Source organism: Vanessa cardui, chromosome 28 (genome assembly GCF_905220365.1).
Source record: "Vanessa cardui chromosome 28, ilVanCard2.1, whole genome shotgun sequence".
Taxonomy (NCBI): domain Eukaryota; kingdom Metazoa; phylum Arthropoda; class Insecta; order Lepidoptera; family Nymphalidae; genus Vanessa; species Vanessa cardui.
In genome coordinates this window covers 1,208,500-1,234,593 of record NC_061150.1, presented here as the reverse complement: position 1 = coordinate 1,234,593, position 26,094 = coordinate 1,208,500, and the positions used below count along the sequence as shown (strand labels likewise).

General features: G+C 34.2%; 1 protein-coding gene across 2 annotated transcripts; it reads left to right on the top strand.

Annotated features, from left to right (window-relative positions):
- Window positions 1-887: 887 nt before the first annotated feature.
- Window positions 888-24,221, top strand: LOC124541628 (serine-rich adhesin for platelets-like). Of its 2 annotated transcripts, XM_047119552.1 has the most exons (14): window positions 888-984; window positions 1,267-1,407; window positions 4,061-4,286; window positions 6,712-6,847; window positions 8,213-8,355; window positions 9,494-11,422; window positions 11,870-12,610; window positions 17,285-17,503; window positions 18,899-19,041; window positions 19,883-20,024; window positions 20,478-20,669; window positions 21,346-21,548; window positions 22,741-22,896; window positions 23,495-24,221. In XM_047119552.1, the coding sequence occupies exons 2-14, from the start codon at window positions 1,343-1,345 to the stop codon at window positions 23,538-23,540; spliced, it is 4,341 nt and encodes a 1,446-aa protein (XP_046975508.1). In that variant the 5' UTR covers window positions 888-984; window positions 1,267-1,342; the 3' UTR covers window positions 23,541-24,221. The 2 variants fall into 2 exon arrangements, with proteins under 2 accessions (XP_046975508.1, XP_046975509.1); XM_047119553.1 differs by lacking the exon at window positions 888-984 and having other exon boundaries at window positions 1,176-1,407; window positions 8,231-8,355.
- Window positions 24,222-26,094: the final 1,873 nt, after the last annotated feature.

Sequence of the window (26,094 nt, the reverse complement as noted above, 5' to 3'; positions counted from 1 at the left end):
GTTTGAACACGCAATCATCGGTTAAGATGCACGCGTTCTAACCACTGGGCCATCGCGACTCCTTTTCATAATAGATGATTATAAATAAATAAAGCATCTTAAAATACGAAGGAGAATCAAATCAATTTCATTCAAGTAAACTTCACAATGAAGCATTTTTAAATTTTCAATATTTAAAGACTACCACCGTTTCGGAAAGCAGACTCCAGAAGTAACGGCAAAAAACTCTCATAGTTGCTAATTTCAAATAAACATATTTACAATGCTGTTATTTACAATAATTAGTGGCCTGTGTGTTAACATGTTATTAATCTGCGTACTGAAATAAATAAACACATACATATACTTGGTGGTAGGGCTTTGTGCAGGTCTGGGTAGGTACCACCTCATCAGATATTCTACCGCCAAACGACAGTACTTAGTATTGTTGTGTTCCGGTTTGAAGGGTGAGTGAGCTTGTACAGGCTCAAGGGACATAGCATCTTAGTTCCCAAAGTTGTTAGCGGATTGGCGATGAAAGGAATGGTTAATATTTCTTACAGTGCCATTGTCTATGGGTGGTGGTGACCACTTACCATCAAGTGACCAATATGCTCGTACTAGCATGGAAAAATAAAACACAATAAAAAATAAACTTATAAAAAATGGCGCCAAAAAGTGACATTTAGAAAAAAGGTTGATAATAATTTAAGAAAAAGGAAACAAATATGTAACCAAGTATTTCAAAAAACAATATTAATGAATAAATATATCAATAAGAAGGAAATAATCCGTCTTAATCCATTTGAAAACAGTATCATTTTGTTTTTTTTTTATCGCTAATCAATAATTATCATGTATTATCTGTGCTGTGTTTGATAACGTAGAAATGTATGCCTCAGTTTCTTTACTGTTTTCATTCAAAGGTGATGTGCTATTATTCCTAATTATTAAAATTAAATACAGATTTCTATTAAATTAAAAGTGATAAAAACTGAATTTAATGTGAGTGTGACTTGATTGTTTTTAACATACATCCAAACAAAGGTATTATTTTATTATTCTTTTTGTTCATAATATTATAAATTAAAAATAATATCTTTAAAAAAAATAGATTCGAAATAAAATAATTTACGTATACACTAGTACATCTCTTTTTATTTTTGACGTTTGTTTTTTTTTTAATTTCAAACAAAATATCAGTTCATGGCATCATTTTTCTTTCGTTTAGAAATTAAAAACATTGTATTATATAACAAATATAGTATCCGAACGGTAAATCAACAGAGTCCAGACCATTGGTAGTGATGCAAAATTTAAACAATGCATATAAATTGATAATATCGACAGCGCAATCTTATCAATGATAAGAGGTAATTATATGGCTGAAATTGGTCATAGCACGTTACTGAAGTACTTCACGGACACGTAAGTAAATTTTTATTTAATTTTAAATATTATAATTAATTTTTTTTAATACTTGCAACCCCATGTAGGTCAGGATTTTTCAAACTTTATGTTATGTGTGTGTGTGTGGTCACCAACGCCCATAGATATTATCTCATTGCATCTGCCACCAACCTTGAGAACTAATGTGTAGGTCACTCACTCTTCATAACATGTGCAGCCTGTAATTTCCCACAGCTGGGCTAGCCTCCCCTCCCTTATTTGAGGAGAAGGTTTTGGAACATATTCCACCACGCTGTTTCAATGCGGGTTGTTGGAATACACATATGGCAGTATTTCTATGAAAATTGTCACATGCAGGTTTCCTCACGATGTTTTACATCACCAAGCACGAAATGAATTATAAACACAAACTATACACATGAAAATTCAGAAGTGCTTGCCTGGGTTTGAACCCGCAACACATTAACCGTACAATACGGTTATTGATTGATTATGATTCTAACCAATAGGACATTTCGGCTCTCCATTCTTCAAAAGATCACAACAATTCTAAACATTGCTCTTTGGCTGATTACCTCAAATGGCTGGTACAAAGCCCTACCAGGATCTTATTCTAAATAAAACGTACTGCATTCAAGTAGGGTTACAAGCAATTTTCAGTCGTCGTTCAACAAGGATTTAATACCACCACCGGTTTGGAGGCAGGAAAAAAGATAAACAGGCCATGGATTCGCGTATTTCATGAGTTTATGATAAATATACACACACATACACACACACACACACACACACACACACACACACACACACGCGCGCACACACACACGCACACATCCATACACATGAAGATATATCGAACACACCACACGCTTGTAATAAATTTATTCTCTGTTTTATGTAATTTGTATTTCCGTCAGGCTGATTGTTTAGTCTTTAAGAAGTATCAGTAATTTGTATTTAAGTATGAGAGAGTTAAGGAAGAGTGACTTCTTCTTGGTGGTAGGGCTTTGTGCAAGCCCGTCTGGGTAGGTACCACCCACTCACCAGTTATTCTACCGCCAAATAACAGTACTCAGTATTCTTGTGTTCCGGTTTGAAGGGTGAGTGAGCCAGTGTAACTACAGGCACAAGGGACATAACATCTTAGTTCCCAAGGTTGGTGGCACATTGACGATGTAAGGAATAGTTAATATTTCTTACAGCTTCATTGTCTATGGGTGATGGTGACCATTTACCATCAGGTGGCCCATATGCTCGACCGCCAACCTATACCATAAAATATAAAAAAAAATACGGGAACATACTGCACTCAGAAGAATTCAACCTTTGTAAAGTTTATGAGGTGTTTTCTTACTGATTGAATAAATTATTTTATTTTATTATTTATTATTAATATATCTTTATTTATAACACAACACTGTTACACTTAACTACTTATTTCAACTTTAATTTTACTTCCAAAATTCTTATAATAGTTTCGTCGACGTTCAAAACGCCATTCTTTCGGAAATCCACAGAGAATACCATAGTCTAATCAAGCTCTCGACCAATGGCGTCGCGTCAATTTGATGATTGCGGGTTCAAACCCAGGCAAGCACCGCTGATTCGTGTGCTTAATTTGTTTTTATAATTCATCTCGTGCTCAGCGGTGAAGGAAAACATCGTGAGGAAACATGCATGTTACAAATTTCATAGAAATTCTGCCACATGTGTATTCTAGCAACCCGCATTGGAACAGCGTGGTGGAATATGTTGCAAACCTTCTCCTCAAAGGGAGAAGAGGCCTTTAGCCCAGCAGTGGGAATTTACAGGCTGTTGTTGTTGTTGTTGTTGATACAACACATTAGTTCCAAAGGTTGCAAAGGATTGGCAAGATTTGTTTGATAGTTGTGGGATATATTTGGTAGTAGTAATTAAAGTTTTTTCTTTATCATTAAACCTGTGAGATAAGACGTTTTGGTCTGAAGTTCTGGTACTTTAAGGGCAATTAGAAAGCTTTTGGGTTCTTTCCTTATTTCCTAAATATAGGTATTATTACTCAGCTGAATTCCAAGAGGACTGATGCTCATTCCAAATTCATTTCGCTTTATAACAAATTCTGTAATATATGATTTTACGATTTTTTAAAGTATATGCAGCGCGCTACGGAAACTGTCAATATATTTTTTCCGTTTTTAAAACATTTTCCATTGATACTGCGTTCCTATTGGTTGTAGCGTGATACTATATAGTCTATAGCCTTTTTCGATATATGGGCTACTAGTTGTAGCCCGGTTTACCTCGCGTTTTAGGCATTTGGTTGTCATGTGCTAGGCAAAAAAGTAGCCTATGTCCTTTTTTTGAGTTCAAATTTGTTCATACCAGATTTCATTAAATTTAGTTTAGTGGTTTGGTCGTGGTGAACAGACAGACAGACAGACATAGTTACTTTCACATTTATAATATTAGTAGATATAGATTTTACATTAAAATATTTTTTTCAAATTACACGACTAGCCTGAGTTTAGCGCCTTCAAACAAACAAATAATCTCTCAAATTATTACATAATATATATATATATATATATATATAAAGCTGAAGAGTTTGTCTGTTATATATATGCTCTGCAGCATATATATAAATGCATACATATATAAATATATCACAAAAAACTTTTTTTTTTAATTACAGATCAAAAATGTCGGACTTAACAGGCGACGCAATCAAATCGAATGTACCAGGAGAGCAGAAGTTACGAGGAGTTGATTCAGCGACTGCAATTGATATTGAACCTAATGACGATAGCAGTAAAGACGATTTCGTTCTGACGCCAGTTATGAATGTAACGAAAGAAGAATTGACCTGGACGAAAGGGGGGATGAAATTGCAGAAGGTCGTCGTGAGTGGGGAGACATCGGTAAGATTTCAGCACCTGTTTAAGAAATCACCGGACGTTGATACAAAGATGGAGAAAAAATGATTTTAAGAAAGGAATGTTTAAATTAAATTGATATTGATTTACTATTAAGATTGTTTTTTTTTTCGAACGAAATTTTATGACGTCATAAAACGTCACGGAATGAATAGGCGTTAAACTCCCTTGAAAGATATATTTGGTGTTTTTAAACAACAACAACCAAAAAATTTAAGTAACAGCCTGTAAATTTCCTACTGCTGAGATGCCTCCTCTTCCATTAAGGAGAGGGTTTGTAACATATTCCTCCACGCTGTTCCAATGCGGGTTGGTGGAATGCACATGTGGCAGAATTTTATCAAATTACACACATGCAGGTTTCCTCACGATGTTTTCCTTCACCGCCGAGCACGAGATGAATTATAAACACAAATTAAGCACATATATATATATATATATAGTGGTGCTTGCCTGGGTTTGTACCCGCAATCATCGGTTAAGATGCACGCGTTCCAACTACTGGGCCATCTCAGCTCACCACTGGGCCATCTCAGCAAGCATTGAAATTGTTAAATATTTGGGAATAAAAGCAACAAAATATATATAACTAAAAGGTAAAAATATTCAATAAAACTTATGTCTGTTAGTGCAAAGCCGGGAAGGGTCTAGTCCATAGATATTTGTGGCATCTCAAACCGTCTATCTCGTTCACAATAGGCTATTTGACAATGCGAAAAATCAATTGTAAATTATTGTAATCAGTGTATATTATGAGTTTAAAAATGGTTATTTACTAACGAAAGTTGAAAATAATACTTAATTTATTCAAAAATCAATAAATAAAAATGCATTTTTTTCAAACGTTTGTCACGTGACACAAAACGCTGCTGATTGGCCGGGCTTATGATGAAGTCTTGTAAACTTTGCTTTTCTACTAAATGTATCACAGATTAAAATACAGCAAAGTGACGTCACCGACCCCATTGCAGCGCCATGTTGTCCAAGTAGCGTTTTCGCGCGTTTATTTAAATATGGAATTTTTAATATGATATTTTTCGGCGAATGTGTACTAGAAATAAAAAAAACAACTTTCACTGGGTTCCTTAACCTCTACTAAATAATATAAAATGAATTTTAAAAACCAGTCAAATAGCCTATTATTATAATTAAACACTTGATTCTTATCAAATGAAGGTGTGTTTATCAAATCACGTAACACAACATACCTGCCCCAGATATCACTACATAGTACAAAACAAAGTCGCTTTCTCTGTCCCTATGTCCCTTTGTAAGCTGAAATCTTTAAAACTACGCAACGGATTTTGATGCGGTTATATTAATAGATAGAGTGATTCGAGAGGAAGGTTTTTGTATATAACACATGGACACTATAGTAAAGAAACACTGATCATTTTAGAATTTTGTAATGTGATGTCGTAAGTAAAAAAAATCTGTAGTATATTTATTAGTATCAGTATTGCACCCGTGCGAAGCCGGGGCGAGTGGCTAGTTTTTAATATATTTGTATCTTATATTAACAAAAATCATAGTCTTAAATCTTACACAGTTTAGAAGTATTACACTTATTAAACCACCGCTGTTCCTGTAACTCCCCAGACTTGAGAAAAACCAGCTAAAGAAACTCTTAGGTCTAGTGATTTTAACAACCATATATATAAGGAACAAATTGGTGGAATACACATGTTGCAGAATTTCTATGAAATTAGACATATGCAAGTTACCTGACGATGTTAACTTCACCGCGGAACACGAGATGAATTATAAACACAAATTAAGAACATGAATATTCAGTGGTGCTTGCCGGTGAAACCGCAATCATCGGTTAAGATGCATGCGTTCTAACCACTGGGCCATCTTGGCTCTCACCAATATAATCTTGAAGTAAATAATATTCGACATCTTCATATATCATCTTGTGTAGGAGATATTGCCAAAACACTGCTTCCTTTCAAACAGTCGTGCCAAGACGAAGCTGCCTTTAATTACACTGGCCTGCCATTCAAACCAAAATATAACCTATCTACGACACAGCTTAGACGTAGCATCGGTAAATTTAATAAAACCGATTCCTGCCTATTTACACGACCAATAGAAACAGCTCCCTATCGCGCCATTCGACGCTATTCGTCGCTATACATTTCCACGTCAGAGAAAGCAAGTGCATGTAAATCGACGTGTCAAATTAACGAATATATTAGGTCATATGATATTACAAGTTATTACGTTTGTGTAAAGATCATATTCACATGAGTAATAGATATTGATAAATTAGGATAGCGTACTCAATTCGGATGTGATCGGTTTTACGAGTTTTGCTGATGCTACTTCTAAATTGGGTCGTACTATACTTCTACCAATATTACGAAGACGGACGAAGTTTTAAGTATGTTACTTTGATTTATTTCAGAACGAATCAACAACAGTGAACACAACAATGAGTGTAACGGAATCAACAGGAGTCAACACAGTTCGAACGGAAACAACAGAAGTTAATGTTACTGTGACGTCAAATAATTCAAACGAAAATGGCACCCAGGAAGAAGGTATAGAAAAATTATCAAATATCTGACAGTTCTTAACACTACTATTCATACTCCAAAACATGCACATGTGTTTAGGCTAACTATCCTTTTAATCAGATAGTTTCTGTTTGCATACGGTAAATAGAACGTTTTTGGGCAATGGTATAAGCATATATAATAAGATACCGGAAAATATAATCAATTTACCATTTTCAAAATTTAAAAAGATTATTAAGACTAAATTATTAAATAAGTCATATTATTCATTAAAAGAGTACTTTTTAGAGTGAAACGCCTGGAGTTAGGCTCGGGTTCCATTATAGGACACTAATTATGGTAAATAACAGCATTGTAAATCTGTTTATTTGAAAAGAGCAACTATGCGAGTTTCTTGCCGTTTCTTCTCGCTGGAAGCTGCTTTCCAAAACGGTGGTAGTGTTTAATTATTGACGATTCGAAAACACTTCATTGTGAAGTTACTTGAATAAAATTGATTTTGATTTGATACCATCATCTCCTACGCAAAATGTCGTAACATTATTTTTGGCAAAAATCACAAATCAGCACATCAGTGAAAGTAAATCATATTTTCTTTACTGAGATTTTAACTCGATAGTACTATGACTAAAATATGAAATTTTAATTCAATGAAAAAGTTCCAAAATCAATGACAAACTGCATCTGGTAGCAGAGCTATGCAAAGATGAAAGGTTAAAAATAGGTCTTCTGAAAATTCACGATATTTTGTCATACGACTTAATGCGCTGGAGGTATCGATACAGAACAGAACAGAATCCAAAGGCAGGAACAGCGTCTTCACATGCCAGCCAAGGTATAGGATTGAACTCCGAGAATTCGAAGTGCTACTGAGAATAGTTGGACAAAAGTACTTTCTAACACATTGGCAGTGGCATAATAATAATCGCTTTAAAGCGATAAGACCGCCGGTTGTACCATCTTTTCTTTATATGTATACTTACTATAAATCTAATATGTTTAATTTGTGGTGTACAATAAAGTATTTAAATAAATAAATAAAAATAATATTTTAATCCATTCGTAAGGTACTGTCATTCAAATATGAAAACTATCATAATATCAGTACGAGGCCTATTAGACCCCGCAACGTTCATTGCGATATGTTAAAGTAGGTACACTATTGCATTCTGCTTTCAATTGGCATCATAAACATATATTTACCACTTTCTTCAAATACATTAAATAGATTACTGCCTCCACACGACAGATAAATCTATGTCTTTCTTAGCTGCACTGTAAGGGAGACACATAGGGCCATATACTATACACATGGCCATCAAACCACTAGACCGAGCCAGTCAAATAATTCAAGTCTCAATTAAAACTATTAGTTAATTTAACATAAAGTCTTTGTTTATGATGCAGAAACGGGTGAAAGGATATATGGCGAATCGAAGAAATCAACTAAAATACCGAAATTAAAGCTGAGACGGGCGTTTGATAAGATCAGACGAGAGGAACAGATGTCGCAGGAAAAAACTATACACGAGGTAATTATAGATAGATAGATAGATAGATAGATAGATAGATAGATAGTTAGATAAAGTCTTTATTTGGATCACACCACATGAGTAAAAATAAGAAGTGAAAAAAGAAATGACAAAAGTAACACAGAATTTAACTTAATTTATGACGTAGAAAGAAAAATAAATAAAAATAACTAACTTACAAAAATATTTTGCATCTAATTTTATTTAATCTATATCTATTAAATATAATTAGATGTATTATTATGTATTATACACATATCATACTAGTTAAGTAGGAGCCCGTGGATTCGTTCGCGTTTTAGGGTATTGGTTGTCATCATCATCATCTTTATCATCATCATCATCATCGGCCCGTTTTTGTCCACATGGCCGTAGACCTCAAAGTTCACGCCACTGTGGTCTTTCTCCGGCTACTCGCGTAGACAAAATAGGCCTATGTCCTTTCTTGGAGTTTGCTTCGTACAAATTTCATCGAATTCGGTTTCGCGGTTTGGTCGTTAAAAAGCGACAGACAAACAGAGTTACTTTCACATTTATATAATATAGATTGCAATCTTTTCAAACCTTGGTCGTAGAGCTTTGTGCCCGTCTGGATAGTTACCACCCACTCATCAGTTATTCTACCGCCAAATATCAGTACTCAGTATTGTTGTGTTCCGGTTTGAAGGGTGACTGAGCCAGTGTAACTACAGGCACAAGGAACATAACATCTGAATTTCCGAGATTTATGGCATATTGACGATTGACGACGTCATTGTCTATGGGTGATGGTGACCACTTACCCAGGTGGCCCATATGCTCGTCCGCCAACCTATTCCATAAAAAATGTCTAATTGTACAGTATGTCATTGTACCCCTGGCAGTCAGGCTTGGAGCGATAACGCAAAAAAAATCTAAATAAATTTAAACAAAAATAACAGTCTATAAATGTCCCTGCTACACTAATTTGAGCTTGTGGAATTTCACTGTAATTAGACACATGTAGGTATCCTCACGATGTTTTCTTGTGGAGCTTGTCTGGGTTTAAATCTAAATATATTATAATCTCAGCTCATAATTATGACACATAAAAATTATACTAATCTTATAAAACTACATCAATCCGACGAATGTCTACTAAATATGAGTTTATTTGCAGCCATACCTTGCAATGAAAGTACGATCTGCTATACCTCGGTTGAAGGATCTCAAACATCAGCAAAACGCTCAAGAGAACTTGACAAAAAACGAGGAAGTACCAAATGAAAATTCACCAAAGCTAGATGACGAATTCGATAAACTGTACGAAGAAACTGTAGAAAACGATCCGTTCAATAATAGCAGACCAGTGTCTGAACAATTTGATGAACTATCAAAGATCGAAACCAAATTCGAAGAAATAATTCATTCTTATGAGGATAATAAGGTTCAGCAAGTTGCCACAGAGAAAGTCAAAAGCAAAATACCGTTGCTTAAACGTAAAAGTGAGCAAGAAATCGAGGTTCGACCGCAAAACAGAAGAAGCTCACTCAAAAAGAGCCTTTCTATTGAAGACAATAAAGGTAAAATCCCTGTGGCCACAAAGGAGAAAGCCATCAAAACAGATGTGGAAACATCCAAGATTATTAAAAGCAAAGCGTTATCTGAAAGTTCGACATCAACTAAATCTGAAACTGTTTCCACAACAAAACATAGAGCGGAAACTTTCACAACTCAATTAAGTACAACCACAAAAGAAGTAAGTGTCTCATCAAAGGATAAAGTTGAAATAAAACAAAACACTACTACCACACCTAAAGACGTATCTAAAACTAATATACCTGTTTCACAACATACAAAGGAAAAACTTGAAAGAAAAATATCAAATAACACAGAAAAGTTATCAGAACAAGTCACAACTGAAAGATCAACATTATTAATTGATGGCAAAAGTGTAGAAAATGAAGTAGATGATATTAAATCTTTAAAGAAAAATGAAACTCAAACAGAAGTGAAAACAACGGAAAACATTAGCTCAAAGGTGTCCACTTCATTTAGCAAAAGCCAATCATTTGATCAATCATCATACACAACAGAAAATATATCTGTTAAAGAAACTACTGACGATTTGAAAGTAACAGAAATTTCAAAAATCAATGTTGAAATTCAAAACGTTGGCACAACTGAAGTTAAAGAAACAATCAAAGTCGCTACTCTGAAATATGACAATTCACTTAGTGCTGAATCTGAAACAATATTGAACAATAATAAAAATATACTTTCGAACGAAAATACTGATGAAAAAGGTACTCTTAATGAAAATTGCGATATTACAATAAAGGAAATTAAGAAAGAAACAACTGTATCATCAAATGCTACTGAAATAGAGTCCACAATAGAAAACAAGAAATTTATTGAAAATTACATATCCCAAAGGTTATCCCATTTAGATTCAAATGAACATGTTGCAAATTCAAATAATGATGTAAAAATAGAACAAAACAATGCTAAAGAAAAGGAAGTAACCACTACTAAAATAGAAAATGAAAGTGTAAAATCATCTAAAGATAATTTAAATGATAGTTTCACAAACAACAATAATCAGCTACAGCAAGATTTAACTATAACCAGCTCAAGACTCGTTAAATCATTAAGCATTAATGACAATATAAATAAACATAATATTGCTCAAGAAACGACTACAGAAACAATCCAAGTTCAGAACACACAAAAAGAAAAAGATGCTGTGCTTATTACTAAACAAGAAAATACTGAAAAAACAGACAAGACTCAAGTACCTGTAAAAGAAACAGAAGCAAAACAAACCATAAATGCTTTAGAAGCTAATCATATAAATACTAAAGATAATAACACAGTTAATAGTGAAGTTAAAATAAAAGACAATGGAAATGATAAGAAATCTCTAACAAATCTGTCATCTCAAGTGAAAAATATCGATGATTTGGAAGAGGAGGATATTATAATTTTGAAAGGAAAAGTAAATAGAATAATAAGTAGGTTAGATTCACGTGAACAGCAAGTAATCAAAACGGAGGTTGACGACATACCGAAAGATGTTTGTGTGTCATCGAAAATAGCAAACTTCGAAGTGAGTATCATTTCGTAACAGTTTTCGCATGTGTGTGTCGTGAACTTTAGATTTGAAATGTCCTTCTTAGGTTAAGTTTCCATTCCAAATTTCATCAAAATCGATTCAACAGCTTAGCTAAGAAAGCCTGAAGTACAAACATATATTGTAACTGTTATTCTTTGTTAAACTATAAGTACATTCACACATAGACAGTGAAATTACATAAGAGATTCTCTATTCCAACGTACTGCAATGAGATCTACCAATTTATAATTAAAATGCGCTCTAAGAACAATGCAATACAGTTGATTTTTGATAATCTAATAACTGAAAGGTATCTTGTATTAAACCAGATAGACTTGCTTAATGCTTAAAAATATAATTAGTCTCGTAACTTCAAGTCATTAATTATCATCAGAAACTCATCTTTGATAAGTACTAATTTAACAATACATTACTTTCCAGAAATCCAGACAAACAGAAACTCTCTACGAAGACAAAACAAATAATTTAGACGAAACAGATAATGATAGAAAAGATAAACCAAAGATTGTTGACGAAATATTGAAATCTGATACTGGATTGGATATTAATCACAATAAACAAAATAGCATAGTCGATAGCAATGACGCTACAAAACATAATGACAAGACCAAAGACAGTAACGATTTAGACAAGACCAATCCTTTCGACTATACAAACGCCTTTGATAATAACAAATTTCAAAGCAACTATTACAAAGTTTATAACAAAGTTCACAGCTCGATAGTGAAACGTCTAAACAGTATAGAGAAGAAATTCAATGAATCTGATATCAGCGAAAGAAATGAAACCAAATACGAAACGATCAAAGAAAACGATGATATTTGCAAAGATAATAATAATCTTAGAGAAACGAAAAGTTTATCAGAACCGAATTTCTTCAAAAACAAAAATCCAAACGAAAATGAAGACGTTTTTACTGATAAGAAGGAAAAACCAAAAGTTGATATGTACAAAGAATACAGAGTTAAAGAACTAGATGTGGATCAACGTGCGAAATCTTTAGCGGAATTAGATCTAGGTGATGCTGTTAGAGGGAGAGTCAGGCAGATGGTGTACAGGATGAATTCGATGGAGAGGATGAGGTTGATGAGGAGTGATACAGTTGAAAGGAAAGAGAGATTGAGAAAGATATCAATCACTGATCGAGTTGCTTTGTTTGAGGTAAGTTTTTATTTCATAACTACGATTTTACATGAGCTACATAATAATCATAAAACAGTAAGTCCTTACAACAACTGTAAATTTCTCACTAAGGCTAAGGCCTCCTCTCCCTTAGAGGAGAAGGTTTGGAACATATTCCATTTCGCTGTTCCATTGCGTGTGGCAGCATTACTATGAAATTAGATACATGCAGGTTTCCTCGCGATGATTTCCTTCACCAATCCAATCCAATAATAAAACACAAATTAAGCACGTGAACAAACAGTAGTGCTTGCCTGGGTTTAAATTTGCAATCAAACGAGTTGAAAAGATACACGCGTTGTAAGCATCTCGTCCCTTAAATAATACGTCCTTAAATAAATATGAAATTAAAAATAGTTACTGTATAAATGAACATTGATTAGGGAAAAGCTAGTAGCAGAAATTCCCAGTTGAATCGCAATTCTGATCCTCTGGGCATAAAACGAAGCCATTGTCACCAGTGCATTATACAAAGAGGTGTTATACTTTCATGACGGTGTTTTTCACTAGTACACCAAGGGCCAAGTGTAAAAGACACAGTGGTTGAAATACTTATACATAATACTTGGTGGTAGGTCTTTGTGCAAGCCCGTCTGGGTTGGTACCACCCACTCATCAGTTATTCTACCGCCAAATAACAGTACTCAGTATTGCTGTGTTCCGGTTTGAAGGGTGAGTGAGCCAGTGTAACTACAGGCACAAGGGACATAACATCTTAGTTCCCAAGGTTGATGGCACATTGACGATGTAAGAAATAGTTAATATTTTTTCAGCGTTATTGTCTATGGGTGATGGTGACCACTTACCATCAGGTGACCTATATGCTCGTCCGCCAACCTATACCATACAAAATAATAATATTCTAAAGCGATAATTGTGGGTCTTTATCAATATAGCATATTCATAAGCAGTGTATGCAAATTAAAAGTGGATTCCCGTTGTGAAAACATGAGATGCACCTAGTTATTTATGGTTCGAGTTTTTATATAACTTTTTGAAGTCTTATTACTTTCCTTTGTTATAATTATGTATAAGGGAGAAGCATGTCAGAGCCCGTTTTAAAAAAAAAAACATGACGTCAACACAGGTGACGTCACGACTGTCAGGGTTTCGATCTTTAACCATCTTCGGTGGTATGAAATTAAACTCAGGAAATAATCTTATCTGATGTATTGATCGACCAAGCCTGTAGATACCGGCGGGCGCCTGGTCTTTTATAACAAAAATAGGTGGGTAGACTTATTCACTCAACATAACAGCTGTTTACAAACACTAAAATATTTCAGACTAATTTAACATTTCAAAATTCACTAAAAATTATTAATTTAACAATCAAACAGTTTTAAATTATTAAAATAAACATTTCTGGACACGTGTTTTTCTTAAATTCGTGGTTTCGTGTCATACAATGCGAAGCATAAACTTTTTAACTTGAGAAATTTCTCTTCCAATTATTAACAGTAACAAGTTTATAATAGCATAAAATAGATAGGTAACTGCCCACTCATCAGATATTACACCCCCAAATGTACTTTTGTTTTCCTATTTTAAAGAGAAGAGCCAGTGTCGAGATGGCCCAGTGGTTAGAACGCGTGCATCTTAACCGATGATAGCGGGTTCAAGCCCAGGCGGGCACCGCTGATATTTCATGTACTTGATTTGTTTAATTCATCTCATGCTCAGCGGTGAAGGAAAACATCGTGAGGAAACCTGCATGTGTCTAATTTATGTCACATGTCATATGACGAATATGTTAGGTCATATATTACAAGTTATTACGTTTATGTGAAGATCATATTCACATGAGAAGTAGATATTGATAATTTGGGATAGCGTACTCAAATCGGATGTGATCGGTTATACGAATTATGCCGATGCTACATCTAAGTTGTGTCTTACTAGTAATCGCTTTTATTTTATTTAAAAAGTATTAATAACAACGCCATCTGTGAGCTTATATATATTTTAGATACTGCGGTTTACTAAGGTGTGTTAGTTGTTGCATATTGCTCATAGATGGCGTTAATGAATAAAAAATAATAATTGTATTAGTAAATATTTACAAGAAACGATCCACCCCGGCTTCGCACGGGTTCAATGCTGACACTAAATATACTGCTGAATTTGTTTACTTACTTACTTACTCATGTATTATATACAAAAACATTTCTAATGAATTAGTAAAATATCGAAAAATAGTACGTTAAATTGCAATCATATTTCACGTGTCACAATATTTCGACAGATTACAATCTGTCTCATCAGATTGTTATCTAACGAATTTTGAAATGCAAAGTTAGAACAATATATTTGAAAAAAATGATTCTAAATGTTATCACTATTTTTTTAAACAGGCACAAGGGACATAACATCTTACTTCCCGCAGCGGTGATGACCGCTTACCATCATGTGCCTATTCGAAAAATTAAAAAAGTAATAAAATGCGACTTAGTTTCCTTTTAATATTAATAACTAAACATAATAAAATTACTTTTAAATCTTAATAACGTACAAACTGCATAAAAAAAATATTGCAAACAGACACTTCGATTTAATTTATATGTGTATTAGGTATAAGGAAAATCTGTATGTGACAGCATATACAACGTCCTTGTACTCGTTATAAGTAATATATATGCAAAGATATATCTGCGGCCATTACTAGCGTTTGTAATACACTTAGTAATTATCCCACATAAAATATATTAGGTTACAGATGATATATTTCTTTAAAAAAAAAAAACTTATGTCAATTGTACGAATTGACAGATATTAAAAAAAAACACATTTTTTATCTGTTAATAAAAAAAATCTTAAATAATAATTTTTGACAAATAAATAGTAAAAAAAAACTAAAGATTGTCAAAACTAGTATGTATTAACTTTCCTTTTCTTAATAGTCCTAATCTTTCATTTTTCGAAATTGTACTGAAAGCAGCACTGTGCAAGAAATAAAAGGCTTTTTATTTTATTTATTAGTAAATGCTTTTTTAAAGATTTATTTAAGTCAACGACAATTTTTTTTTTTAATATACAATATTATAGAATATTGTACGAAACATTTACATAGCCAGCAGGTAAATCGCAGATCTAATTACATATACATAATTGTTAATCACAACATTGTGCATGCAGATTAAAAACGAGGGTAGAATGCTATTATATAAAAGCAAGAACTTATCTCAAACATTTTTAATCTATTTTTTATTTCGAACGAAACGGTGCCTTAGTGTGGATTTAAAAAAAAAGTGACCAAAATGAAATTCAAGTGTATTTTACTTATTTTGATACTATTTGTAAGTAATGTTATTTGAATATATTATCTATTAGTTATCGCACGCAGCTTAGCTTGTGTTTTAAGAGTAATAATGTGTTAGGCAAAAAAGGTAGACAATGCCCTTTCTTGGAGTTAAAGTTTGCGTTACACCAAATTACATCAAATTCGGTGCATTAGTTAGATCGTGAACGAGACACAGACAAATCAAATCAAAACAAAACTTTATTCAAGTAGGCTTTTACAAGCACTTTTGATCACTTTCAATCTTCATTTTACAACCAAGTGAAGCTACCACCGGTTCGGAAAGTAGATTCTATCGAGAAGAACCGGCAAGAAACTCAGTAGTTACTCTTTTTTTAACATTTAAAAATACAAAATCATGTCAGTAAAATACAATTATTTAAATTAATATAGGAAAGTAATAGTATGGAAGTCAACAGATATTAGCTCCACGCATTTTTATCATCTATAAAATCTTGTATGTATTTTTTACAAACGATTTGAATTTACTAAACGGCAAAGTTAAAAATGTCTGCGGAATTTTCTTATAGAAGCGGATACCCTGCCCTAAGAAGGACTTATTGACAGACAGACAGACAAAGTTACTTTTACATTTTTAATATTAGTATAGATTGATTTTTACATTAAATAAGTTTTTTTTTTTAAATTATTGTGCAAACGTATGCTATTTTCTAATGTCATTAAATACTACTTACTAAAATAATTTTTAATTACAAAAATTACGATTATTATTATGAATAGACTATTTGAATAGTTTTTAAAATCCATTTTATATTATTTAGTAGAGGTTAAGAAACCCAGTAAAAGTTGATTTTTTTATTCCTAGTACATATGTATTTACCGAAAAATATCATATTAAAAATTCCATATTTAAATAACGCGCGAAAATGCTACTTGGACAATATGGCGCTGCAATGGGGTCGGTGACGTCACTTTGCTGTATTTTAATCTGTGGTATATAGTAGAAAAGCAAGGTTTACAACAAAGTGACTTCATCATAATCAGGCCAATCAGGAGCGTTTTGTGTCACGTGACAAACCTTTGAAAAAATGCATTTTTATTAATTGATTTTTGAATAAATTAAGTATTATTTTCAAGTTTCGTTAGTAATTAACCATTTTTAAACTCATAATATGCACTGATTACAATAACTCACAATTTATTTTTCGCATTGTCAAATAGCCTATTACACTGGCAATCAGATGAGTGATTGTCGATACAACTAATTAGTAATCACCTCTATTTGGAGGGCAGGAAGGACGCTTATTCCTGTCATAAGAAGACAGCTTAAAGCATCAACGCATGACCTCAGAAATTCCTTCATCACCAATAAACCAAAACAATCTCAATTTCAGAAAAAAGTCGTACCAATTTACACGGACGATACATCGACGCATCGAAAAGCACCGAAACCCACCACCACCAACATCCAGGTCCTCAGCGATGAGAAGTTGCAGGAGAAGATCACGGAACTAAAGAATGCTAAAATTAAGTATGGCAAGTTTGAGAATATGACGTCGATCGAGCTGAGAGATGGGTCGTCGATGCCTGTTATCGCCCTCGGAACAGCCCTGGTAAGACTTTATGATTATACGACAGACCAGCTAACCACAGATGATATAATGGTGCATCTGTGTGTGTAAGACAGGTATAAAAGATAAGAGGGTTTAGAAGATATTCCACCACGCTATTCCAATGTGATTGGTGGAATGCACATGTGTCAGATTTTCAGTGAAATTAGACACATGCAGGTTTCCTCACGATGTTTTCCTTCACCGGCGAGCACGAGATGAATTATAAACACAAATTAAGCACGAATATTTAGTGGTGCTTGCCTCGGTTTGAACCCGAAATCATCGGTTAAGATGCACGCGTTCTAACCACTGGGCCATCTCAGCTCCTAAAACAGGTATAATCTCTACCCACTCTTGTAGGACTCTCTTATATAGAAACAAAACAAAAAAAAGAAACTCAGTAGCTACTCTATTTCAACATTTAAAAACACCAGAGGTAGAGATCAGAGCAAGCCTATCTCTTACCTTTTTACCAGAAATATTTAAAATTAATTTGGAGTGATTGTACCCCCAACCGTATTTTGTAATACTATTGTTGTCTGTTTTGAAGGGTGAGTGTATTGGTTAAGGCACAAGGGACATGGTATCTTAGTCCCCAAGGTTGAAGGGGTTTTTCACGATGCTGCATTACTTGATGGTCAAATTTCGTAGGGAGAACTAACTCCATTAGATACTAATCTATCAGATTTCATCGTCAACCATTAAGTGCTTAAATATATACAAATATGAACTAAAACTAGGTACTGTATAAATATTGACCGCGTGGAATGGTGGCAAGAAAGCTAGCTTAGCTAGCATCATTTCCTCGTTGAATCGAAATTCCGATCCTCTGTTCACAAAACGAACCAGCCCTCCTGTCACCAGTGGAGGCAATGAAGCGAGGTGTTAAACTTTTGATGAAGCTTTTTGCACCACTGAATCGAAATTCCGATCCTCTGGGCAAAAAACGAACCAGCCCTCCTGTCACCGGTGAAGATTGCCTCCACGAGGTATTATACTTTTGATGAAGCTTTTTGCACCACTACTCCAAGGGCCAAGCGTTTCGACAGCTATATAGTTTTATAGGTATACATTTGACAACAAAACCTCTATGTCTGAATATTTATCTACCCAATTAAATGACATATTCCATGCATATTGCAGACGCTCTTTAAATATATGTCGCAGAATCACATAGATAGCCATCTAAGCGTTCACTATTGCCATCCGACATTTTATTTTACGAAATCAGTCCATACCTCTGACCAAGATCAAGAGCTTCATTCAGGAAAGGAACATACACTTACAGATTCCTTACCATTGATGTATCAAGACAACCTTAATCACGTTGTGTATTATCGTCATTCTAAATTCATAAATCTCTAATATATATGTATATGTAATTTTAATCCGTAGCTGGAACCCAAGTTGATCAAGCATGTAATATGCGCAGCGATCGATCTCGGCTACCGCGCCATAGACACCGCTTACATCTACGGAAACGAGAAATTCATTGGCGAGGCGATCCAGGCTAAAATAGACGATGGTACCGTTACGCGGTAAGTTTCACTGTCTTTGCGATGACTGTTATTTGTGACGTCATACGTTGACAATATATTAGTTGAAATAAATATGTATAACTAGTAGTCGACCGTGGCTGCACTCGCGTTTAAGGGTGTTGGTTGTCATGTGATAGGCAAAAAAAGTAGCCTATGTCCTTTCATGGAGTTCAAGTTTGCTTCATATATAATAATTTCATCAAATTCGCTTCGGTTGTTTGGTAGTGAAAGAGCGACAGAGAGACAGAATTACATTCAAATTTTTTTATGGTATAGGTTGGCGGACGAGCATATGGGCCACCTGATGGTAAGTGGTCACCATCACCCATAGACAATGACGCTGTAAGAAATATTAACTATTCCTTACATCGTCAATGTGCCAACAACCATGGGAACTAAGATTATGTCCCTTGAGCCTGTAGCTACACTGGCTCACTCACCCTTCAAACCGGAACACAACAATACTGAGTACTATTATTTGGCGGTAGAATAACTGGTGAATGGGTGGTACCTACCCAGACGGGTTTGCTCAAAGCCCTACCACCAAGTTCACATTTATAATATTAATATGGATAAGCAGGATATATAAACTTAATAGTAATCATAATATATTTTTGAATGTTTTTGAACATGAGTCACCTGATGCTAAGTGGTCAACACCACCAATAGACAATAGCGTTATCAGAAATATTAACGATTCCTTACATTGCCAATGCTCACCCACCTTGTTACCCCACCAATCTTGGGATTAAAGTAATGTCTTAAATTATGTCGGCCTTAACATCTTAGACCAAGAATACTCAGTTTTTCTACTATTTATTTGTAATTGTTTTCTTTACAGTGACGAGTTATACATAATATCGAAGCTGTGGAGTACGTTCCACCGTCGTGACCTGGTGACAAAGGCCTGCAAGAAGTCCCTGGAGGCAATGGGCTTGGAATACTTCGATCTTTACCTCATACACAATCCTATGTCCTTTAAGGTAAGTTTCGGTTTCACGGACAAGCACCACTTTTCCACCAATATTGGTGTGCTTAATTCGTGTTTATCATTGATCTCGTTCTCGGTGGTTAAGGAAAAAATCGTGAGGCAACCTGCATGTGTCTAATTTTATAGAAAATCTGCCACGTGTGTTTTTCACCAACCCGCATTGGAACAGCGTGGTGGAATATTCCAAACCTTCTCCTCAAAGGGACAGGAGGCCTGAACCCAGCAATGAGAAATTTACAGGCTGTTGTTGTTGATGCATCATTGTCCAGCCAATCATAGTCTGCTGCATCACTGCTGGGCATAGACCTGTCCCAAGATCATAACTTCTCGGTAGAATCTATATTTCAAACTGTCAGTAACTTCACTTAATATAGTTTGAAAGATGACGATTAAAAAGTGCTTGTAAAGCCTACTTGAATAGAGAAAATTTGATTATTGATTACAGGAAGGTGGCAACCCCATACCGAAAATCGCAAATGTTCTCCAATACTCCGAACACGATTACCTTGAAGCCTGGTACGGCATCGAGGACCTGATACGAAAGGGTCTCGTGAAAAGGGGGGGTGTCAGCAACTTCAACTCTGTGCAAGTCGAGAGGGTTGTGGATAAGGGGAAGATCAAGCCAGTGGTGAACCAGGTAAGTTATGGTGGAGGTTTTCGTAATAGTATTGATCACAAAAGATAATTACACCGTAGAAATGGCAAATTCAAAAAAAGAACGAATGCAAAATTATTAATAGGAGTTACTCTGTAAGATTAAACTGAATACTCACAGCAAAACATTAGCGTGTAACTTCAAAATGTGGTATGATATGATATTGAAGATAACCATAAAAAAAATTATGAAATATACACATATTTTATTATTCGCTTGGGAACCTTCAAGAAAAGAGCGTACTCCTTCCTAAAAGGCTGGCAACGTACCTGCAAGGCCCCGCCGTTGCATATCCATGGGCGGTGGTAATCACTTTCCATCAGATGAGCCTCCTGCTCGTTTGCTCCCAATAACATAAGAAAATATGAATAAACGATATAGTTAAAATTATGTTACTTGTAAGATTACGTCTGACAGAGACGTATGGAAGGAGAAGACATGCTGCGCCGACCCCGAATAAAATTGGAATAAGGGCAGGAGAATGATGATGATGAACATAAGACAATATGAAACTGCTGTAACACCTTAAGTCGGCTGTCAATATATCACGAAGAACGTGCTCAATAAGTTTATGTGCTCTACTAAGAAAAAGGATAGCACTAATTTGAGCTCATTGATTATGTTGTACAACACTAAAACCTCGATATTTTTCCTTCAGGTTGAATGTCATCCTTACTTGACTCAACAACGCTTAGATGACTTCTGCACGACCCGTAACGTCAAGCTCAGTTGTTTTGGTGTGTTGGGCTCTAAGGGGACACCGCTGGAACTCAAGAGTGGTCTTCCTCCAGCTATCGATGATCCTCTGGTGAAGGTCATGTCTGCGGGACTGGGGGTCAAACCAGGCCAGCTGCTTATAGCGTAAGTCTTGATTGATGATGATTGAGTGATTATGAGAGTTCGTGTTGCCTTATCGATTTTTAAATTAAATTCAGTATAGTAACTTACTACGCTATTCCAATGCAAGTAGAAATAAAGATTAACAAAACTTGGATTCACGTATTTCATGTGATTCGCTAATGACTCAGATATATTATGCCTTAGTAAATGTACCTGTAATTATAATACAACACAATTACACTTAAATATTTATTTGTTAATTTTACTTCTAAAATTCCAATAATAGCTACATCGACGGTCAAAACGCTATTCGCAAATCTACAGGGAATATCACAGATTATACAAGCTTTCAACCAATGGTAACGCGTCAATTTGCTGTCAAATGATGTATATTTGGCGTGTTTCCTGTTATGGTTAGAGTGTATACATTGATGTCTATCAATTGATTCTCCAACATCTTGCTATTAAGTGCTATATCACCAACTTACTCAGAGGACAGTGGGTAAGAACTACACTGTCACCAAGTCACCTCCCTCCACAAAATCTACTTTCGTTGGGCTGTCTATGTTGACTTTCTTGACTCTAGGTTACAATGCATTAACCTACATACAACAACAACAACAATAACAGCCTATAAATTTCGCGCTATTGGGCTAAAGCCACCTCTCTCTTTCGAGTAGAAGGTTAGGAGAATATTCCACCACGCTGTTCCAATACGCGTTGTTAGAATACACATGTTGCAGAGATTCTATGAAATTTAACACGCAAATTTCCTCACGATGTTTTTCACCGATTCACCGCCGAGCACGAGATGAATTTCTAATACGAATTAAGCACATATATATTCAGTCAGTTAAGATGCACGCGTTCTAACCAATGGGCCATCTCGCTTTTAACCTCCATGGTCATTTAGAGCTATAGATCCTCCTTAAATACGTATACAAATTAATCGTAAAAAATAATATGCTAATATTAACAAAACAAAATTACTTAAACAAATTTATTGCAAGGATATAAGATAATAATCATTAACAACAAAATACTTCAATCAATTTCTAGTTTTCTTTTATTACAAAAACAGTAAAACAAAGATACGCCTTGCCGCAATCGCGGCACCTCCCGCCAAAAAGAGAAAGAATTCAAAAGTCATCTGTCAGCTTGACACATGACATTCGGAAAGTCGCACTAATTCTCCTTTAACTAATTTTTTCAGATATCAAATTCAGACTGGTCGCAATGTCGTCGTTAAGACTACTAGCGCCGATCACATGTGGGACAACTTACAAGCGCTGAACGTCAAGCTGGATCAGTCCCACATCTCCGCCCTGAACGCGCTCAACAGAAATAAACGTACATTCACGTTTGAGGGGTAAGGTTAACTTTTAAATCATAATATTACATTAAAAATTGTACTTTCAATTATTGAAGATTTTGATCCTTCGAGCCGGATAAATGTTAACTTAGGTCCTGAGTTAAAACAACTATAATATTATAGAAATATATGTTATCTCTGATGTTATTATAGTCTTTGTAACAGGAATAATAATTTCTAACTTTCCTAATGATCTAGGAAACATAGAAATCTATTTCGCAAAGACTATTTTCGCGGTTTTTGAACCACTCCTCCCCTGTTGAATATTTATCAAAAAACTCAAAAATGCCCTTAACTGACATCTGATCGATTTTCACCTTCAAAGGCATGTTAGTAAGAAAAAAAAATCTCTATTGACTTATATACGTGGTTTTTTGATATCTTGATAGTATAATATATAGTTGTGGAAATCATTTTATGGTCTTATCATCGATAAGTTACATAGGTTCACAATTTACGGCGTTTTTATTGTCATAGCTCATAATTGAGTTCAGATAACGGCATTGTAGATATACCACGGCAGCCAAACGATCCTGCCAAATAAAAAATCTTTTTCAAAAAAAAAATTTTAATAATAGTATTCTCTTTTTTTCAGAATGGGAGACACTCACAGGAACTATCCATTTAAAATAGCCTACTAGTTTACATTTTATGACAGAACTGACAGGTGGTTTTTCGCGCCATTTGATATGTCATTTTGACATTTTATATTTTTCTAGTTTAAGGTTTTATTGACACTAGTTAAGTAATAATATGACATGTAATTTTAATTGAAATTAATGTGTATTTTCTAATTTCTTTTGTTGCTTTTTATATGTAATATTAAATGACTTTTAACGAATATTATAAACAAAATTAACCAATACCATATATTGCTCTCTATGAATCAAGAGTGTTAAAACGGTAGCATTTTTTCTGTGGGCTGAAAAAATAGTAGCACATGCCATAAAAATCTTTAATAAGAATTATGACAAGCAGCGCAATGCAACACTTTACTCGTAATTTTGACGTTTTAATTTTTAGATTTAAGCTCTATTAACAGTTACCGTATGAGATAGATTATGACGTATTCATTAACCACTGTTTTTTAATGTCCATTCATACGAGACAATAATTCTAAATGATTAGACAATATTTTGTGTATTTTTAAGCTGAATGTTACTTTTAAAGAAATTGAATTAATAATGCTAGTGAATAATTTTTTTATTGAGTCGTGAATTTGATTTATATAAGACGAACTTTTGTATTGATTTTTGACATTTTCCAATGTGTGTAGTGCTAGCAATAATTTGTAATTGATAAATTAAATGTAATTTTTAATATATTTGTTTGATTTATTAAATCGACGCTCTCTTCGATCTGTGATTTTATGAACGTGTCACCCAAAAATGTAGCCATACTTTTCTTTTTTTTTACTCCAATTTAAGAAAATAAAGACAGACACAGTGCTGTAAGTAGCCTTTTCTGCGCCCTGCGAGCTTCTATAACTGCACCCTATTTAAGCAGACCCTTTGGCTATTTCACTGTCTCACTCACTAAAACTTAAACGCAGGTTCACTACTGCAAATGCGTTGCCCATTTACGATAAACACAAATACGCTCGTGCGCGGCCAAAAAAATGAGCGCGATGTATGTTTTTAATGATACTAGCATGTAAGTACGTTTGTATTGGAATCGAGTACTAGGGGCTCAGCGGAATCTTAACAAGAGCAAAACGAAAAACAATAGTCCTGCTCAGTCTGTCTATTCTCGCGCCCCCGAGAGTCTACGCCCTGTGCCTGGGCACCGGTGGCACTGCCATATTTACACCACTATAGACAAACCTTCGATTTACAACTCATACATCAACTGATTTTCGTCATTATATGGATATAAACGGGATAATTAATAAAAAAATGAAAAAAAAATTGTTAAAAAAGTCATGTTTACCTTAATTTGTCAATAATAATTATGGTGTATTTCGAGAACATAGGTAGGTAAGGAACACATATATATAAACAGGTATAGGTATACTATATCTAGATAAAGTTAGCATCGCTTTACATTATTTGATTGAGTACGATCGTAAAAAATGTCTAAGTGTGCGTGATGCAACAAAGAGTAACGACAACAAAAAAAAATTACGGAAAAAATTGTAATTATCAAATTAAGCACTTAAAATTTCAAAACAAAAAATGATATCATTTTTTCACGGAAAACCGACCGTTTTCGAGAAAATTTGATTTCAAACGTTACATAAATATTACATTTATGATATCTTATCAATCTTTTAATTTTATGATTAATAACTACAATTTTTGTTTTCTTGTATATTATTGTTATATATTCTTGTATTATATATAAACGGTCTTACGAGATAATCGCGAAAAACTGTTACGACTCTTGACTCTGGCTAACTTTCTTAGTGGCACATGGTTCAATGGGGAAATTTGTTTAAAACTACAAAAGGAAGATTCACCTAAAATAAAAATCCATCTTTCCCCAATTTTATCCGCAGTTCGAGCTTAATTTTGTCTTTATTCAGTGGATTTAAAGAAATGATACTAAAACAACACATAAATTAATCCCATACAATTTATTAAAAATAAAACATTAAAATTAAACATTCAAATTCAACTCATCCTGCAACACAATATTTTTATAAAATACTTAATTATATCATACAGTTTGTCTTTTTAACATATAGCCTATCTCTTTCACACACATAATACAATCATAGGAGAGAAAAGGACAAAACAACATTGTAACTTCATATTAAACATTCAATCAATAATTCCCTGACATTATATCTTCTAGAGGAGACCATAGTGTCTCTCTTTCACTCACATTATATATTTACATGAGAGACAAGGACAAAACATGATATCATTAGACATATTTTCATGTAACTGTCTTCGGTTTGGATATCGGTTTCTTTAGTAATCCTGAAACAATAATATTACTATTAATATATTTATTTCACCAATTTAAAATCGAGCCAACGTATGGGGCCATTCTTTTATTACATATCACGATTTAGGGGGGGAAGGGGTGCGAACCATGTCTTATTTTTTCTTACAAGAAGTTACGTAAGATAAAAAATATGCGCAAAATCAAAATTCGCTACAAATAAATAAACATTTTAAAAGTTGTTAGTTCGAAAAATAAACATTATAATAAACCAAAACTGTATTCATTTTTCCTTTACATTCCTAC

Excerpts from the sequence above, each read along its gene's own strand:
- LOC124541628 (XM_047119552.1), top strand. The coding sequence starts at position 1,343 with ATGATAAGAGGTAATTATATGGCTGAAATTGGTCATAGCACGTTACTG. Across the intron at positions 20,670-21,345 it reads TCAAGCCAGTGGTGAACCAG|GTTGAATGTCATCCTTACTT; the intron begins GTAAGTTATGGT and ends TTTTTCCTTCAG. Across the intron at positions 22,897-23,494 it reads CGTACATTCACGTTTGAGGG|AATGGGAGACACTCACAGGA; the intron begins GTAAGGTTAACT and ends TCTTTTTTTCAG.